This window comes from Aquila chrysaetos, chromosome W (assembly GCF_900496995.4).
Source record: "Aquila chrysaetos chrysaetos chromosome W, bAquChr1.4, whole genome shotgun sequence".
Classification (NCBI taxonomy): Eukaryota; Metazoa; Chordata; class Aves; order Accipitriformes; family Accipitridae; genus Aquila; species Aquila chrysaetos.
In genome coordinates, this window is record NC_054457.1 from 1578485 (window position 1) to 1597542 (window position 19058).

Sequence of the window (19058 nt, forward strand, 5' to 3'; positions counted from 1 at the left end):
GAATAAGGGGTGGATAATGTCCTGGGTTCAGCTGGGATAGAGTTAATTTTTACAGGAACCTGGGAGGTCTGGGGGGGGCACAGCCGGGACAGCTGACCTGAACTAGCCAAGGAGCTATTCCATACCATGTGACATCATGCTCAGTATATAAATGGGGAGCGGGCTGGAGGGTGCTCTCTCAGCTTTTGGTGGGGGAAGTGGCGGAGCGTCGGGTTCCGGGTGGTGAGCAGTTGCACTGTGCATCACTTGTTTTGTATATTCTTTTATTAGTACTGTTGTTGTTGTTGTAACTTCTTTTTTTATGTTGTCCCAGTAAATTGTCCTTATCTCAACCCTCGAGGTTCCGTTTTTGGTTTGTTTTTTTTTCTTTTCTCTTTTCTGATTCTCCTCCCCATCCCACCGGAGGGGGGCGGGAGGAGTGAGCGAGCGGCTGCGTGGTCCTTTGTTACCAGCTGGGCTGAAACCACGAAAAACACGTAGAAACTTTTGATACCTTTTGCTGTTCTCTACCTATCATTTCTACATTTGCTGAAACAGCAGGCTGAATTGCATTGTACACTTTGCTGCTCTGGACCACACTGACAGACAGGTCTATTATTCCATACATATCTTTTTCATACTGAAAACACTTCACTATGCTTCACTATTATTGGGGGGTATAAAAAGAAACTCTCTAAAGCACGATTACATTAAAATATTTGTTAATAAGCTTAATGCAACATTATATAGAAAAAATGGTTTAGTTACCAAAAAAAATCATTAGAGGGCCGATAAAAATATACTGAAGAGAAGTTCTTTACAAAAGTGAGGTTAGGAAGTATGAGGCATTGACATTCACTGTAAACATCCTGTGTTCACTAGAATCCCTTGTCTAAAGTATATGTTCTTCTGGTTTTGTTCCTGAGCTTCATGGCCAACACTTGCATAGATAGCTAAACCTATCATAAAGGGTTGTTTATACAGATCTTTCTGTACTGCTTTGTACAGAACTTCAATAAACTAATGATTTTACCTTTTGAAATAGTTTCATCCCACTATCAGGCAGTTCAAGGAAACTATGAAGCATGGTATGATTTTTGTGTACTCAGTGCATTGGATGGGTTGGGACAGCTACCTTACGGTGTGTTAGTCTTAAATATTACATTAAGAAGTGTAGCTGTTTGATGTTCTGGCTCACCATAAATATCTACTTCTGCTCACTGCTGCAAGGCTCACTTCTGCTCTGCCAAAGACCGCATATAGCAAAATGTCAGGAATCTGAGTGCTACAACATCAAGCAACTAAATTACTCCCCAGTAACAAGATACAGCTTATAAACAGTACAGAAGACCTTATGGAGAATTTCACCTTTACCCAGGCAACATGAGTGGTTTCCTCCAGATTAACCTCCCTCTATTTGAGGAAACCAGAAAGTACTTTCAGGGTAAACATAACATGGAGTGGCCTAAGTAAAAAGTCTGAAGAACATACTTGCATTTTGGATATGAAAAGCAAGCATGTGTTTAGTTACTGCACACACAAATGCACGTGGGAAGTGGTAGAGACAGACAAACAAATCCTCCTCACAAACAGCACAATAACACAAAAGCAGCAAATTGCCGATTTTAAATCTTATGTTAAGGCAAATCTAGATAAACACCCATAACAGGATTAATAAAAATGGGGAGTTTTCCTTGGCTTTTTTCTTTACTTTTTCTATGATTGGCTTTTACACATCGATAAAATTTGTTTAAGCACTTTCTGGACATCTTCATCCATTTGACCCTAGACAAGGGGAGAAAGAAAAAAAGATGATTGAATTCAAGCATCTCTCTACTCCTTAAGAAGATTTACAAACTATTTTTGAGGTATAGTAATTACATGAGTTTCCCAAAAGGAAGCAGTGTTAAATTTGTGCTTAAACAGTCATACCTTTTGGGTAGGATGTCTTAGATAAAACATGCAAAGTTCTTACTAGATCTGCAGAAGAAACATCTTTCATTAAAATACCAACGCTCTGTAACTGACAATATGCAACCATACCTGCACAGCATAGAGAAGATGCATCCTGTAAACTGAGACAATTTCCTGATGTTGTTTCTTTGTTTCCTAGAAAATAGTTAAGCACAAAGTCATGGAGCATTCAGAACTGCTGAATTCAGAACTCTCCAACTAGATTTAGGGAACTCTGGGGAATTACAAACCATAGTCTTGTGCATGCATGGAAAACCAGCTCAGACAGTACTGTGCCACTAGCCATTCAAAACATAATTTGCTTGGAAGCGTAGTCCACAGAAATACTGTAATTCTACCCATCCCAGTAAAAAAGCTGGTGAGATGACATAAGTTGTAAAAAGCACTGAACTGCAAAGATGTGGAATGAGCACATACTCTACTTCTGAGCTTATCAGCAACCATAACTGAGGAAAGCCAACAATATTCTGCAAATCAACCCTCAACTGCAACTGAGCTCTTCCCTGATGTCAGTGACCCATCTGTCAGCTAATGTCTTCACAAGGAAGAAGAGGTGCTTACAAAGGTAAGGTTACCCATGAAATCCTCAGCTAATTACTATACATTCAAACAAGGAAAGCCAACCTCCTTTTTCATGATCACAGACTGCCACATCCCAGAAGCCATCTTTCCAAATAAACGTGAAGCTGTTAGGAAAGCTAGGCTACAGGAAGGAAAGAATGCTTCTGTCCTGTTTTAAGTCCTACCTGCTTTCCTAATGTGTTGCATATCTTTGCACCTTACACTACGTTGCTGGTCCTTGAGCAGTGGGAGATGAAGGTTCCTTTTGGACTTGGTAGACTGGGATAATAAACAGCCATATGCCTTTACACTGCTAGGACACAGTGTTTAACTGTCTGCTTATTTATTTCTCCCCACTGCAAGGGAATTTTCCTGGCTCATATACATATTGACTCTTCTGTCTGTCTGCTGGGGATGGTAGGAAAGTAGACACCAGGTAAGCCATTAAGGCTGGGAATTTTCTTTTCAGAGTTACTCCAGAGCTCTCAAAGGCCTCTGGTGGACAGTACCTTCTTTTCACCCTCTGCAGTGAATTAAAATGCTCTTTTGGACAGGCAAGCTCTTGGAAATGGCAATTATGGATCAACCCAGCTTAGAAGACTGGACTTTTCATGCACAAATGAGTACAATCTTAAAAATCTTTAAGCACTTCAGAATTTCAGAGAATAAACTGTGCTCCCTATAAACACATGGACTTGCTTGATTTGAAACTTCATGCCTTCAGTGACTATTTTCTTCCAAAAAGTCAAACTTATTTTAGCTTAAAAAAACCAAAAAGACTTCAGCTGATGAATCAATCCACATGTTCCTGAGAAAACACACAAATCCACTGCACACTGTCCATATTTTTCACAAATCAGGGTCTCAGCAGCAGGTCTGGCCACTACATTCCACTACAAGTACAGGAACTTTGCTCCACTATTGATCTGAGGAAATATATTAGGGAAAACAGCTTTCTTCAGTTAGACTATTTCTGAGTAGCAATTTGTGACTTGCAGATTCCTAAATGTTTCAGACCATTACAGAATTTCTGGATGAAAATTCCTTTTCTTGTACTCATTGACTGTGCTCCATTTTAAATAAGGCACAGTCAAGAATGGCACACACATCTTAGGAGAACTGGGAATAATGGTGGGTTTATGAATTATCACACTTACAGTCAGTTGGTTTTGCAACTGCTTCACTTGTTGTTGTAATGCCTCCAGCTGCTGGCTTTGTCTTTTGGGGGCACTGGTTAAGTAGGAAAGCTGAGAAAGGCTGTTCAATGCTTCTTTTAATTTGCTAACTTCCTTGGACATTTCATTGATCTAGGGAGGCAAAAAATAGGTTTTCATGAAAAGCTACAAGGTATACTGTATACTCGTGGGTCTCATCTTGGGGGTATTTGTGACTTAAATTTAAGAATTGGGGAAAAACAAGATGTAAACTCAATGGACAAACAGAGATATCATGTAAGCAAAAGGTTACAGTGCTTCTCTATCCCCCCTCCTAGCCCAGTCAATTCAAAATGCATTCTTTGTTCTGAAAGCCAGCAATATTTACAAACAAGGATTGCATTTACCACCTTTAGAGACACTGCTGCTGAACACGACAGAAACATACCAAACATAGGCCAGCTATTCACAGCCAGCAAAATACATAGCTTTTTATAAAGAAATTTGCAGTGACAGATATGGTAGTTGCAGAGTAAACATAGTCAAGTCATGCTGAGGTTGAGATGATATAGTAAACTCAGAATAGTGAATTTTTGTTCCTTTTTGATATTTTGGTTTTGTCTCCTTTGGAATCTCTTCCTGCTGTAAATCCCACTTCTTTGACTTCAGTTGCCTGAATAGTGTGAACCCAACCTAAGCAGAACTTAAAATAGGTAAATTGAAAGATCATACATATCTCCACAGAGGAGGAAAACCAACTGTAAAGTTAAACATATTGAAAACTTCTTTGACTTCGATATCTGAATTTTTAGATGGGCAAATGCACTCAGAAGTTACTCCACTCTGTGACACTTGACACATCGTCTATTAGGTCACCCATGCACCATCCAATATGTTTTGCAGTCTGAACTCATGTACTACCCCCTCCACTGTAGTGAGTCACTAACCTTTTTATCTTTATCCTCTTCTAGTTTTGATGAGCTTTCAGAATATCTTTTCATTTCAAGATCATCTTGAGCTTGATGGTACTTTTGGTGGTGAAGACCAGTCACCTCCCATTCCTTTGCTTCAAGCAGAGTATGCATACCTTCTTTCTCTTCTTTCAAGTGCAAAACTTCATTTCTCAGTTGCATAGCATCTAAGGACACGTTTTCCTTCTCTTTGATTACATCCTTCAGTTTGGATGACAAACCACTAACTTCACCCTCTAATGATAACTGGAGCTTTTCATATGTAGCCTTGGGTACCATTGCTTCATTAATTGCAGCTTTTTCTTCCAGTAATTCCTTCTGTAGGTTTCTTACTTCGCTTTCCTTGTTGGTAAGCAGTCCTTTGAGTTCATTTATTTCTTCCTCCATTTCCTTTACAGTATTTCTGAGTGCATTCATCACCTGATGGTGTTCAGTAATTGGCAAAGAGTTTTGTTTCTGAGTGTCTAACAGTTGCTTTAGTTCTTCTGCTTCATCTAATACTTTTGTGTACTGGGATTTCATTTCTGATAACTCATTCTCTGCTTTGTATTTCAAAGAATTTGTTACCTGCATCAGTTTTTCATGTTCATCTCTAGGAATGTAGTCCAAAGCTATATCATCTAGAGTTTTTCTCTTCCTATAGTCTTCAAGTTCTGTTTGTGCTTCTTTGTACAACTGAGACAATTCATTAAGTTGTCTGTTGAGCTCATCTATCATTCTGTGCATCGTATCTTTAATTTCTCCAGCTTCAGCATTAGATTCCAACTGTGTCTGATTTGTCAGCTTGTCCTGTAGCCTTTTAATTTCCTCTTGCCCTTCTTTGTACCTCTTAATCAACAATGCTTTCTCTTGATTAATGTTATCAATAACTGAACAATATGAATTCTTTATTTCCTCACACTCCACAGACAATTTGCTTGCCACATTCTGCTCTCTTTCTTCAAACTTTTTCTGTAGCACTCTCACTTTATCTTTTTGTCTTTCACTTTCCTCCAATGCTCTCTTCAATTCTTGCTTAAGCATTTCAACTTCTTCACATGTAACCGTCAACCTACTCAGCTCAGAACTGTTTCCTTCACTTTCAGAGGAAACAAGACCCAGCTTCATTTGCCTTTGTACATTCAAAACCTCTCTCACAGCTTCCTCATGCCTGTTTTGAGTTTCTTGGAACTTCAGGTTAAGACTAGAACCATTTTCTGAAATGTCTGTGCTATTTAAATGATCTGTTTCTGGGACTCTAGACTGGACCTGAGCTTCTATGTGCTTTCTTTTGGCTTCAGAATTCTCTAATTTCCTCTGCACATCCTTTAAGTCTTCCTGGAGGTACTTCATTTTTACTTCACTGGGGCTTGCCAACTTTTCTTGAATTTGGATGGCATTTAATGTAGACTTCAGCTCCTGAGCTGAGAACTCAATTTGTCTATCTGCTGTTTGATCAAACTCTGTTTGGGTCGAATGATAAGATTCTATGGTTGTATCCACTTCTTTAGGTGTTCTTTCCTGTGCAAAAAGAAACCCGAAGAATTGTACAATAAAAACAAGTACATGATTATATTTTTTAGAATAGAGTAAGCAAGGAAATTTTGCCACATCCTACAGAGACAATTAAAGCACCATGGAAGAAAGTTTTTAGAAAAATTCAAAACCCAACTGCTCCCATTTAGTCAACTACAGCGAGAGAAGGCAGTAAGTGCCAAGCTCCTCTGAAAGTCTAGGCTGATCTCCATAAGCTAATAATCAAAGCTATTGTCATGGTTTAACCCCAGTCAGCAACTAAGAACCACACAGCCGCTCACTCACCCCCCCTCCCACACCCAGTGGGATGGGGGAGAGAATCGGAAAAAAAAGTAAAACTCGTGGGTTGAGATAAGAACAGTTTAATAGAACAGAAAGGAAGAAACTAATAATGATAATGATAACACTAATCAAATGACAACAGTAATAATAAAAGGATTGGAATGTACGAATGATGCACAGTGCAATTGCTCACCACTCACCGATTGATGCCCAGTTAGTTCCCAAGCAGCGATCCCCCCAGGCCAACTCCCCCCAGTTTATATACTGGACATGACATCACAGGGTATGGAATACCCTGTTGGCCAGTTTGGGTCAGCTGTCCTGGCTGTGTCCCCTCCCAACTTCTTGTGCCCCTCCAGCTTTCTCGCTGGCTGGGCATGAGAAGCTGAAAAATCCTTGACTTAGTGGAAACACCACTTAGCAACAATTGAAATCATCAGTGTTATCAACATTCTTCTCATACCTAGCTCAAAAACATAGCACTATACCAGCTACTAGAAAGACAATTAACTCTATCCCAGCCAAAACCAGGACAGCTATGCAAATTAAAATTCTGCTAATACAACTGTTAACAACATCTTTTAGAATGTGCTTATCATAATAAACAAAGTTATTCAGTAATTTATTGGAAAATTGAGAAGATCAAAACACTGTTTTAATCCTTTGGGGCAGAGTGTTTCTATGATCTTACCACCAACAAGCTCGTTAAATCATCTTCACAGCACATCTCTCTAAAACGGTAAGCAGCTCTTTGTTCTGCTAGCAGATTAACAGAGCACTAGAACAGCACAAAAATATGCCACCTGTAATTTGTCCTGTAGTTCCTTATTGTGCAATGTCAAAGAAGTGATTTTTGCTTTCATCAACAGAAGTAGATCTTGCTGGTCAGCTTCAGAACTCACATCCAGTAAACTATCAGCACCTTTGGAGAAAAAAAAAAGATTCAAAAGCTTTCAAAAAGCTGAACTGCTAGCTAGTTAGTTATTCTAACCTTTCAAATTAAACAGTTTGTTCCCATGACCACTAAGCATAGTGAGCAAGTGAACTGTTCCTAGAAACTGTTTCCCAAAAAATGTGTTAGATCACCCAATAGAAGCAGGAGGTTTTGGTGGGGAGCCGCTAGTGAAATTACAGAACATTACTGCCAATACTTATTGTGTCTCACATTCTAAGCAGAAAGGCACAGATTTCAACATTTCACACCACCTAAAACACCTAACCAAATATGAAAATAAGGATTAAGTGTTATTGTATACCTGGTGTGCTGTCACTCAGTCTGTCTTTATTATTTCGATGCAAGGAGCTGAATTCTTCCTGCTGAGACACCAAAAGAAAATGCTTTCACAGAAAGTGGATATAAAGTTGGACAGTTCACCAAAGACAAGTATAGACAGTATAGATCTTGCCGAATAAAGCCTGGCAAAGTGGGTTTCTTTTATTTCTGGGGTCTTGTTTAATTGCAGCATGTGGCCAGTATTTCAAAGTCCACTGAAGGCATTCAAGTTCCATTGCCCAATTCTCATTAAATGTTAATGAAACATGGGCAACTATCTATCTCATAGATAGTTTGGAAGGCTGCAGCCCCTGTGATAAATAATTGCAATATATTGTGATGTTTAAAAAAAATAAAATCTTCATTACCATAAGGTAAAGATCAGACAGAACACACACACACACATTTCCCTGATGTATTTGGTGAAAGGGGGCTCTACTTTTTGCATTGCACAATGCCATGCACTTCACTGGTATTAGGTAATGAGCTCTCACAGCATTAATACTTTCATAACCATATTCCTAAATACTTACTAATTTATGACTAATTCTATTTACATATTCAGTAAACATTAAAGAAATCCACACTTGCTTTATAAATTACATTGAAACAGATTTGGATTCCTTTCTGTTCCTAAAACTCAGCTAATTAATTCACAGGAGACTCTGCAGTCAGCAAACTAGATTATTAAGGTATTGTACTTTCCTTCCCTAAGCTTAATAAGAACGGAAAACTTTGATACCTTGCACACTTGGTCAGCAAAGAAAGCCTGCCCTTTTCCATTCATGGGAGTTGAAGTCAATGAGTATGGAGAAGACAAATCACTAAGCTGTAAAAGACTTTATATAAATATGTATGTATACATACATGTACATATAACTACCTCTCTAACATGTGCCCATATATACACACACACACAAAAGAGTACTTTTCCCTGCACTAACACAAGTCACAACTCTAGGTTAGTTTCAAAGAGCAGATCTAATTCTTCAGTGCTCTTCTGAGTCAGTATTGCATATGCAGTATAGCTGCTATACAGGTAATGTTCCTGTTTAACATTAAATCTAACTGTTAAACTGCATTTTTACACTATATAAATCTATTTAAGTATTTTACTTTCATATGTATATATGCATATAATAATGTGTACATATATATGTATATTTAAAATATACATAATCATTTACTTATGGAAGTTGGCAAAACCAGGAAACCTTCAACTTTAGATGGAAAAAGCAATTGTACAGTAAAACTTGTACAGTTGTATCTTAGGTCATGCTATATGTCAAGCAATTTTCTTAGTTAACCTAACCAACGTATGCTGTCATGGTGTCATCCTAATGTCAGGAAAAGCACTCACGGTAAGACAGGCATATAAAATAACAGTGATAGAGCAAATCCAGCCCACATCATTAACATTGCTCAAAATGCTTTTCACCCCCTAAAAGCATCTCAAAATTGATGTTTTCTTTACCTTAATAGGACCGATAGGAGGAGGTGGGGCTTTGCGTTTTTTTGGAGTTACACTTCTTTCTGAACTTAATTTAGAGCTTTGATCATGCTGAAAGTTTCACCAGCCAGAAAAGGCAGGTTTGTTAGTTTGGTTAGTAAAGTCCAAGCAAGTTGTTTTATAAAAAAAAACCAACCAAACCCACATTAATATCAACTTTAGCAGCTCATGCAGTGCCTTATCTTTTTTTTCCTATGCAAAGACTACATCTCTATTAACACAAAGATATTAAACATGCCTGACAATAAGAATCTGCCCCCTTGTAATCCATGCTTCAGTGAAAACAAACAAGATTTAGTGAAAAAGCAGAAGCTGACAATAGGTTTAGCACTAGTGATCTTAAATACTTCCATTCATACATAGTCCAGTCATGTAATTCTTAATGGCTACCACCTTTCCTCTCCATCAGCTTCTGCCTGAGCTCCCTGAAAAACCCACCTCTCCACTCAGAGAAGGAATGAACCAATGCATTGCACCCTCATCCACTTTCCAGCCACCAGCAGGTCTACAAGATACTTGCACTCCAAGATATCATGATACTAAATAAAAAAGTGTAAAAAACTTATTTAATTGCCTAAACTTGCTGAGATTCTCACAGGTGGGGGTCTCCAGTAAGATGTAACCAGGTATAACCTTTAATTATGTGTTTTGGAAGCAGAGAACCTTTCTAGATCATCTTTACAATTTGAAGAGGTAGGGAGTCCAAGAGCCAAGATCCTGCATTACAGACGAGAAAAGTGGAGTATCTTCCCAGCACACATGTGCGCATACACACACATCCTCCCTTCCTTTTCTCACTGAGGGTGCTGGCTGCTATTACAGAGAAAAGCTAAGTCTAAAAGTGATGTTCCTGAAGCACATTTCTTAAATAAGCAACAAAAACCTTTCACGTTACAGAGTAGTCAATGGCAGCGCATCTCACAGTGACATTTACTAGTGCTTCTAGTCATGTCAATTACTGTTTTTTCTTAAGTTACAAGCCTATATAGCCCAAGTATTTTTAAAACCAAAAGGACAAATACCTGCTTTGCTTTTGTTGGTGACTTTGTATCTGTGAAGCAGAAAAGAAGTGGAATTAAGAACAGCTATCAAAGAAAAAGTTATTTGCCATTCCTAACTCATCTCTCAGCTCTACTTCCCACACCATAAATGCTTTGTTTGGTTTTTTAATTCCTGTCTGAAATCTGAGAAATATACTTTAATTTCCAAATTCGATTTGAACCATATCCTTTCTCTGGTGCTTTTTGTGTTTCATATTGAGATAAAATTTGAAGGATTGTGACAATTCTTATTCTACTATAGTCTCGCACCATTCTTGCACATTAGCTTCCTACTTTAAAAATCCGTCTTAGTTTGACCATAAAGTCCTCTGTCTGCATTAGTTCCTTCTCCAGTCCCTCTACTGAGGAGCTATATGTTCCACTTACTCTTTCACATAATTAAGGAGGATCTATTCCAAATTGTATGCAAGACTTCACAATGCTGCTACATCAGCTTACCTTTTCTTTCTCCAAAACACCTCTTTTTGCCCTGCTCAGTGCTTTATCCCATGCTAAATATTACCTACCATCTATGGCAAAGACCACATTTTCCTGCTTTTGGGAAGCCTCAGCCAGAACATCTTGAAGATGGCTTTTGAAAATTTTCAGGCTACCTTATGGAGTAAATTTGTTCATTGCTAAACATACATGTAGCCAATTCAAGAAGTGACAAACTGCAGATCGGCATCTCTTACATACCCATATCCTGAGATAACTTTGATGATAGGAGATTCTGGATCCCTGTATTCTCGGAGAGCTTGGAGTAATGGAGGGCATTCTGTTCAAAGACATCTACTAAACTGACATCTGCACCTTTCCTAAGGAAGGCTTCCACCATGTTAAGGCTACCAGCTTCACAAGCCATCATCAAAGCAGTTCTGGACAAAAAAAACGCAGAGTAAGTGTCAAGACTGTACTCTTTAAGCAGCAGCTCATTTTTTCAGGAAAAAAATGTGACCGTTATTGTGCAATAAAGTCCAAGATTTTATCAACATGTGTATTGAGACATACATGTAACTGTTGTTTCTCCTTACAAACACCTGCCTGCCCCTCCCCCTCTTCCCCATACTCCCCAGCTGGACCTTCTTCAAAGATCTGGCTTGCTTTGCACACATCTCCAAACATTTCTAAAAATGGGTTCCTGAGGTTAAGAGGAGAGTCATAGATAGAAATAGCTGCAGGATTAAGTCAGACTATCAAATCTTACTGCCACACTCCAATTACAGCTCTGCAAGTGGTGGTACAACAAAGGAAACTTCGTGGTTGGTGTCTACTACAGGCCACCCGATCAAGAAGAGGAGGTTGATGAAGAGTTCTTTCTTCAACTGCAGTAAGCATCACGCTCGCAGGCCCTGATCCTGATAGGGGACTTCAACCACCCGGACATCTGCTGGAAAAGCACCACAGTGAACTGCAAGCAGTCCAGGAAACTACTGGAGTGCATTGAGGACAACTTCCTAGTACAGGTGATGAAGAGCCCAACCAGAGGAGAGGCACTGCTGGACCTGTTGATCACTAATCATAGAATCATAGAATCATTTAGGTTGGAAAAGACCTTCAAGATCATCGAGTCCAACCATCATCCATGCCCACTAAACCATGTTCTGGAGTGCCTTGTCTACGTGCTTTTTTGAATACCTCCAGGGATGGTGACACCACCACTTCCCTGGGCAGCCTGTTCCAATGTCTGACAACCCTTTCAGTAAAGAAATTTTGCCTAATATCCAATCTAAACCTCCCCTGCTGCAATTTGAGGCCCTTTCCTCTAGTCCTATCTCCAGCCACCTGACAGAAGAGACCAGCACCCACCTCACTACAACCTCCTTTCAGGTAGTTGTAGAGAGCGATAAGGTCCCCCCTCAGCCTCCTTTTCTCCAGACTGAACAGCCCCAGTTCCCTCAGCCGCTCCTCATAAGACTTGTGCTCCAGGCCCCTCACCAACTTGGTTGCCCTTCTCTGAACACGCTCCAACACCTCAAAGTCTTTCCTGTAGCGAGGGGCCCAAAACTGAACACAGTACTCGAGGTGCAGCCTCACCAGGGCCAAATACAGGGGAACAATCACCTCCCTGCTCCTGCTGGCCACACTTTTTCTGATACAGAAGAACTTATCGGAGAGGTCAAGACTGGAGGTAGCCTGGGCTGCAGTGATCGTGCCCTGGTAGAATTCTCAATCTTGAGGGGTACAAGATGGGTAAAAAGTAGAGCCAGGACCCTAAACCTCAGAAAGGCAAACTTTTGGCTGTTTAGAGTGCTAGTGCATGGGTTCCCTTGGGAAACTGCCCTCAGAAGCAAAGCAGCAAATGAGAGCTGGGAGATATTTAAAGACATTTTTCTTAGGGTGCAAGAGCTCTCAATCCTGATGTGCAAGAAGTTGGGCAGGGGAGGCAGGAGGCCAGCTTGGCTAAGTCAAGACCTCTTAGTCAAACTAAAACACAAAACCAAAATGCATAGGCAGTGGAGGCAGGGATATACATCCTGGGGAGATTATAGGGATATGGCCCGAGAGCACAGGGAGGGGATCAGGAAAGCCAAGGCACAGCTGGAGCTGAACTTGGCTAGGGACATAAAAAAATAACAAGAAAGGTTTCTTCAGGACAACAAAGGAAGATGAAAGAAACTGTACCCCCCCGATGAGCAAAACAGGAGACCTGGCTACATCTGACATGGAGAAGGCTGAGGTATTCAACAACTTTTTTGCCTCAGTCTTCACCGGCAAGTGCTCTAGCCACGTCACCCAATTCACAGAATCCAAAGGCAAGGACTGGGAGAATGAAGTACTGCCTGCTGTAGGAGAAGATCAGGTTCGAGACCATCTAAGGAACCTGAAGGTGCACAAGTCCATGGGACCTGATGAGATGCATCTGAGGGTCCCGAGGGAACTGGCAGATGAAGTTGCTAAGCCACTATCCATCATATTTGAAAAGTCATGGCAGACTGGTTGTCCTGGTTTTGGCTGGGATAGTTAATTTTCTTCCTAGTAGCTGGTATAGTGCTATGTTTTTGAGCTAGGTATGAGAAGAATGTTGATAACACTGATGATTTCAATTGTTGCTAAGTAGTGTTTAGTCTAAAGTCAAGGATTTTTCAGCTTCTCATGCCCAGCCAGCGAGAAAGCTGGAGGGGCACAAGAAGTTGGGAGGGGACACAGCCAGGACAGCTGACCCAAACTGGCCAACAGGGTATTCCATACCCTGTGATGTCATGCCTAGTATATAAACTGGGGGGAGTTGGCCTGGGGGGATCGCTGCTTGGGAACTAACTGGGCATCAATCGGTGAGTGGTGAGCAATTGCACTGTGCATCATTCGTACATTCCAATCCTTTTATTATTACTGTTGTCATTTGATTAGTGTTATCATTATCATTATTAGTTTCTTCCTTTCTGTTCTATTAAACTGTTCTTATCTCAACCCACGAGTTTTACTTTTTTTTCCGATTCTCTCCCCCATCCCACTGGGTGTGGGGGGAGTGAGTGAGTGGCTGCGTGGTGGTTAGTTGCTGGCTGGGGTTAAACCACAACACTGGTGAAGTTCCCGGTGACTGGAAAAGGGGAAACATAACCCCCATTTTTAAAAAGGGAAAAAAGGAAGACCTGGGGAACTACAGGCTGGTCAGTCTCACCTCTGTGCCCAGCAAGATCATGGAGCAGGTCTTCCTGGAAACTATGCTAAGGCACATGGAGAACAGAGAGGTGATTGGAGACAGCCAACAAGGCTTCACTAAGGGCAAATCATGCCTGACAAATTTGGTGGCCTTCTACGACAGGGTTACAGCATTGGTGGATAAGGGAAGAGCGACTGACGTCATCTACCTGGATACGCGTAAAACATTTGATACTGTCTTGCACAACATCCTTGTCTCTAAAATGGAGAGACATGGATTTGATGGGTGGACCACTCAGTGGATAAGGAATTGGCTGGATGGTTGCACTCAAAGAGTTGTGGTCAATGGCTCGATGTCTGGGTGGAGACCAGTGGCGAGTGGGGTCCCTTAGGGTCCATATTGTGACCAGTATTATTTAACATCTTTGTTGGGGACACGGACAGTGGGATTGAGTGCACCCTCAGCAAGTTTGCCAATGACACCAAGTTGAGTGGTGCAGTTGATTCGCTGGAGGGAAGGGATGCCATCCAGAGGGACCTTGACAGGCTTGAGAGGTAGGCCCAAGTGAACTTCGTGAAGTTTAACAAGGCCAAGTGTAAAGTCCTGCACCTGTGTCGGGACAATCCCAAACATGGATACAGGCTGGGCAATGAGTGGATTGAGAGCAGCAATGAGGGGAAAGACTTGGGGGTACTGGTGGATGAAAAACTGAATATGAGCTGGTAATGTGCACTAGCAGCCCAGAAAGCCAATCGCATCCTGGGCTGCATCAAAAGAAGTGTGGGCAGCAGGTCGAGGGAGGTGATTCTCCCCCCCCACTCTGCTCTCGTGAGACCCCACCTGGAGTACTGTGTTCAGCTCTGGGCCCCCCAGCATAAGAAAGACATGGAACTGTTGGAGCAAGTCCAGAGAAGGACCATGAAGATGATCAGGAGGCTGGAGCACCTCCTGTATGAGGACAGGCTGAGAGAGTTGGGGTTCTTTAGCCTAGAGAACAGACAGCTCCAGGGTGACCTTATTGCAGCCTTCCAGTACTTAAAGGGAGCCTACAGGAATGATGGGGAGGGACTCTTTATCAGGGAGTATAGTGATAGGATGAGGGGTAATGGCTTTAAACTGAAAGAGGGTAGATTTAGATTAGATATTAGGAGGAAATTGTTTATTGTGAGGGTGGTGAGACACTGGAACAGGTTGCCCAGAGAGTTCATGGATGCCCCATCCCTGGAAGTGTTCAAGGCCAGGTTGGATGGGGCTTTGAGCAACCTGGTCTAGTGGAAGGTGTCCCTGCCCATGGTGGGGGGGTTGGAACTAGATGATCTTTACGGTCCCTTCCAACCCAAACCATTCTATGGTTCTATGATTTCATTGCTGCTGTCCTTCACATGTTGCTTTTAAGACAAAATAGACAAACAGATTTCAACCAAAAAGCCAAATAAATCTCAAAGCTCTTCAGTGAAACTGAGAGATTGGTTTGACCTCAAATCCTGAGCCACTCAGTTTAAAAAAAAAAAAATTCATTACAGCACAATCAATTCCTTCTCCAACACAGGGCATCTAGACAGTGCCAGATCTTAGAGTAAGGGTAACATTCAGAAGTAGCGCTTTCCTAACAGGTTGTATCTGTTCTTCCTCAATGAATTGAAGGGATCATAAGAGATGTACAGAATAATAACACACACAGAGAAAACCCCACCTTTCAAGCATGCTCTAATATTACTTTCCTGCTTGGGCATAATTCTCCCTTATCAACATGAAAACATACCTAATAGGTTGGCCAAGTTCACTGGCAAACATTCCTCAGTGCAGACACAAAACTAAAAAGTTACTACACTGACAATATTTACTAGATATTAAGACAATCATTTCACTGATGAAGTAAACATAGTCCCCATAACAGGTGAGCCCTGGAGAAGTGATGGCTGTTGCAGTGCTGTACTAAAAAGTAGTGCTGAGTGATAACTTGGATAGCAGTTCCACAGTGATACGAAACTAGACACGTGTAGTGGGTTGACCTTGGCTGGATGCCAGGTGCCCACCAAGCTGCTCTATCACTCCCCCTCCTCAGCTGGACAGGGGAGAGAAAATATAACAAAAGGCTCATGGGTCGATAAAAGGACAGGAAGAGATCACTCATCAGTTACTGTCACGGGCAAAACAGACTTGACTTGGGGAAATTAATTTATTGCCAATCAAAATCAGAGTAGGAAAATGAGAAATACAACCAAATCTTAAAACACCTTCCCCCCACCCCTCCCTTCTTTCCACGCTCAACTTCACTCCTGAGTTCTCTACCTACCCCCCACAGAGGCACAGGGAATGGGGGTTGCGGTCAATTCATTACGTGTTGTCTCTGCTGCTCCTTCCTCCTCAGAGGGAGGACTCCTCACACTCTTCCCCTGCTCCAACTTGGGGTCCCTCCCATGGGACACAGTCTTCTATGAACTTCTCCAACATGAGTCCTTCCCACGGGCTGCAGTCCTCCACGAACTGCTCCAGCATGTGTCCCTTCCACGGGGTGCAGTCCTTCAGGAACAGACTGCTCCAGCGTGGGTCCCCCACAGGGTCACAGGTCCTGCCAAGAGCCTGCTCCAGCATGGGTTTCCCATGGGGTCACAGCCTCCTTCGGGCATATCCATCTCCTCCGGCATGGGGGTCCTCCACGGGCTGCAGGTGAATATCTGCTCTACCATGGACCTCCATGGGCTGCAGGGGGACAGCCTGCCTCACCACAGGCTGCAGGGGAATCTCTTCTACAGTGCCTGGAGCACCTCCTCCACCTCCTTTTTCACTGACCTTGTGTGAGAGACTGAAAGAGTTATTGTCTCAAACATTGTTGTGGGGCAAGTTCTGCCTAAGGACGAACTCTACATAATAATGAACCCTGCATAGCATGGAACCACAGGTGAAAAGAAGCCCATCAGCACAGGACATCAGCAACAGGACAGGGAGGGCATGCCAGAGGGTGCTCAGCTCCCTGTTCTGATATGCTGAGCAGGGCAGCTCACCATGTACGGCCAAAGATCAAACAATGGTCATGTCTGCAGGGAAGGGGAAGTTACTCCCCAAATGACCCCCAAGCCCACCAACCCATTTCCCAAAGGTTCTGAAAGCACAAACTGTGCATGACACCTAATTAGCCTAATGAGTTTGAGTGCCCGCCTGAAGGAGGGGCAAGGACTGAAGCCCCACGCGCCTGCACCCACCAGAACTGGACCCTTAGGCTGACTGGACCAATGCTGGACCCAGGACCAGTGAAATCTTTCTCTTTTCTTTTCCTCTTTCTCTCTCTGTCTGGCGCTCTCTTTCTCTTTCCTTTTCCATAATCCCTACACCTCATCCCTTTAAGACATAAAACCATTGACCAAGTCTGGGACTAGGAGTGGATCCAGCCGCCCCTGGGCTCCTCTCTGAGAAGGAGTCCAGAAAGCAAGGGGGTCTGCTCTGAACCTCGTGACTCAACGGGAGGGCTCTCCTTATTTTCTTCCCTGAATTGATGTATATGGTTGCCACAGGTTACACGGTTTACTGATGTAGTTTCATGTTTTTTCTTGTTGTAAGAAACCCCACCACCTACTGTTAACACCTTCCAAGATCAGTTTGCTTCTGCCATGAATAAAATCTTTAAATGATCATTTGTTGTTGTTTCACCTTAATTTAGCCTGAGGGAATTCTGAATTCACCACGACCCCTCCCTGGTCTGTCCAGCCCAAGTCCTGACATTTTTTTTGCGTAGTCGGCAGGATTTCCTCAGTGTTGCTAAAGCGATCATTGGGACCAGGTCCTTACTGTGGACCCTCTCTGAGAGGAGTCATACACAAGGGGAGATCGTCCTCAGAGGAATTAATGATCTGATTTTGTTATGGTCTCCCTGGAAGGTCCAAGTGTAGAGGTAGTCCTCAAAGGACTAATAAAAAGCATCTGATCCCTGTAATTGTGTGTTCATTATGGCCTCCCTGGGAGGTTAGACCATAGACTGTACCCCTCTCCTGGAGAGATTAGAGGGCTACAATGCCTGGCCCTCTCCCCCTGGTATGACTTGGGCCCATAACAATTGGCATGATCCACAAACTGTTGCAGACAGATTTTTCATTTTGGCTAAAGAACGAAGGCTGAAGCAAGGAAAAGGGAAGGCGTTGGTTTGTGCAGTTTTAGGAACCACTTTGGTGGCAGCATGTCCTGGTTTCAGCTGGGATAGAGTTAATTGTCTTCCTAGTAGCTGGTATAGTGCTATGTTTTTGAGCTAGGTATGAGAAGAATGTTGATAACACACTGATGTTTTCAGTTGTTGCTAAGTAGTGTTTCCACTAAGTCAAGGATTTTTCAGCTTCTCATGCCCAGCCAGCGAGAAAGCTGGAGGGGCACAAGAAGTTGGGAGGGGACACAGCCAGGGCACCTGACCCAAACTGGCCAATGGGGTATTCCATACCATGTGACGTCACATCTAGTATAGAAACTGGGGGGAGTGGGGGCGGGGGATCGCCTCTCGGGGACTAACTGGGTGTCAGTCGGCGGGTGGTGAGCAATTGCACTGTGCATCATTTGTACATTCCAATCCTTTTATTATTACTGTTGTCATTTTATTAGTGTTATCATTATCATTATTAGTTTCTTCTTTTCTGTTCTATTAAACCGTTCTTATCTCAACCCACAAGTTTTACTTTTTTTTCCAATTTTCTCCCCCATCCCACTGGGTGGGGTGGGCAGTGAGTGAGCGGCTGCGTGGTGTTTAGTTGCTGGCTGGGGTTAAACCACGACACAGCACAACAGGACAAATGTGTGGCCTGACAAGCAGAAGGGGAGATGATAAAATCCCTTCAAGACTTGGTGAAGGCTTTGCAGGAGCAATTGGAAAATGAGACAAAGAGCCTCTCCAACCAACTCACCACCTAGTGAGTGACTAACCAGAGACTACATACTGCTTTGATGGAGGCTCTGGAGTGGGAAAGGGTATTAAGAGAGCAATTAGATGAAACCCACTCCCAGATCAGTGTAGAAAATGTGGGTGCAGACTCTGACGGGGAAAAGGAATCAAAATCATACCCTTTTGAAGACCTAGGACGTATAAAGGAAATATTTTCTCTTGGGACGGGGGAAGCCATGATGAGACCCTTGATTAAGACCGAGACTGTGGATGGTGGTCAAGGAGAAGCCCAACAAGTTACCACCCGCATCGTCCCCTATTCCCCCACCGATTT

At 42.4% G+C, this 19058-nt stretch overlaps 1 protein-coding gene across 1 annotated transcript in view; it reads right to left on the bottom strand.

Annotated features, from left to right (window-relative positions):
• Positions 1 to 411: 411 nt before the first annotated feature.
• Positions 412 to 19058, bottom strand: part of LOC121232773 (ankycorbin-like) — a 41303-nt gene continuing 22656 nt past the window's right edge. The window contains exons 7-16 of the mRNA XM_041121202.1: positions 10959 to 11137; positions 10242 to 10270; positions 9184 to 9270; positions 8452 to 8538; positions 7693 to 7753; positions 7240 to 7358; positions 4616 to 6139; positions 3672 to 3821; positions 2023 to 2088; positions 412 to 1764 (exon numbers count right to left, since the gene is read on the bottom strand). Coding sequence (XP_040977136.1) covers positions 1696 to 1764; positions 2023 to 2088; positions 3672 to 3821; positions 4616 to 6139; positions 7240 to 7358; positions 7693 to 7753; positions 8452 to 8538; positions 9184 to 9270; positions 10242 to 10270; positions 10959 to 11137 — 2371 coding nt within the window. The 3' untranslated portion in view covers positions 412 to 1695. The remainder of the gene's footprint in view (positions 1765 to 2022; positions 2089 to 3671; positions 3822 to 4615; positions 6140 to 7239; positions 7359 to 7692; positions 7754 to 8451; positions 8539 to 9183; positions 9271 to 10241; positions 10271 to 10958; positions 11138 to 19058) is intronic.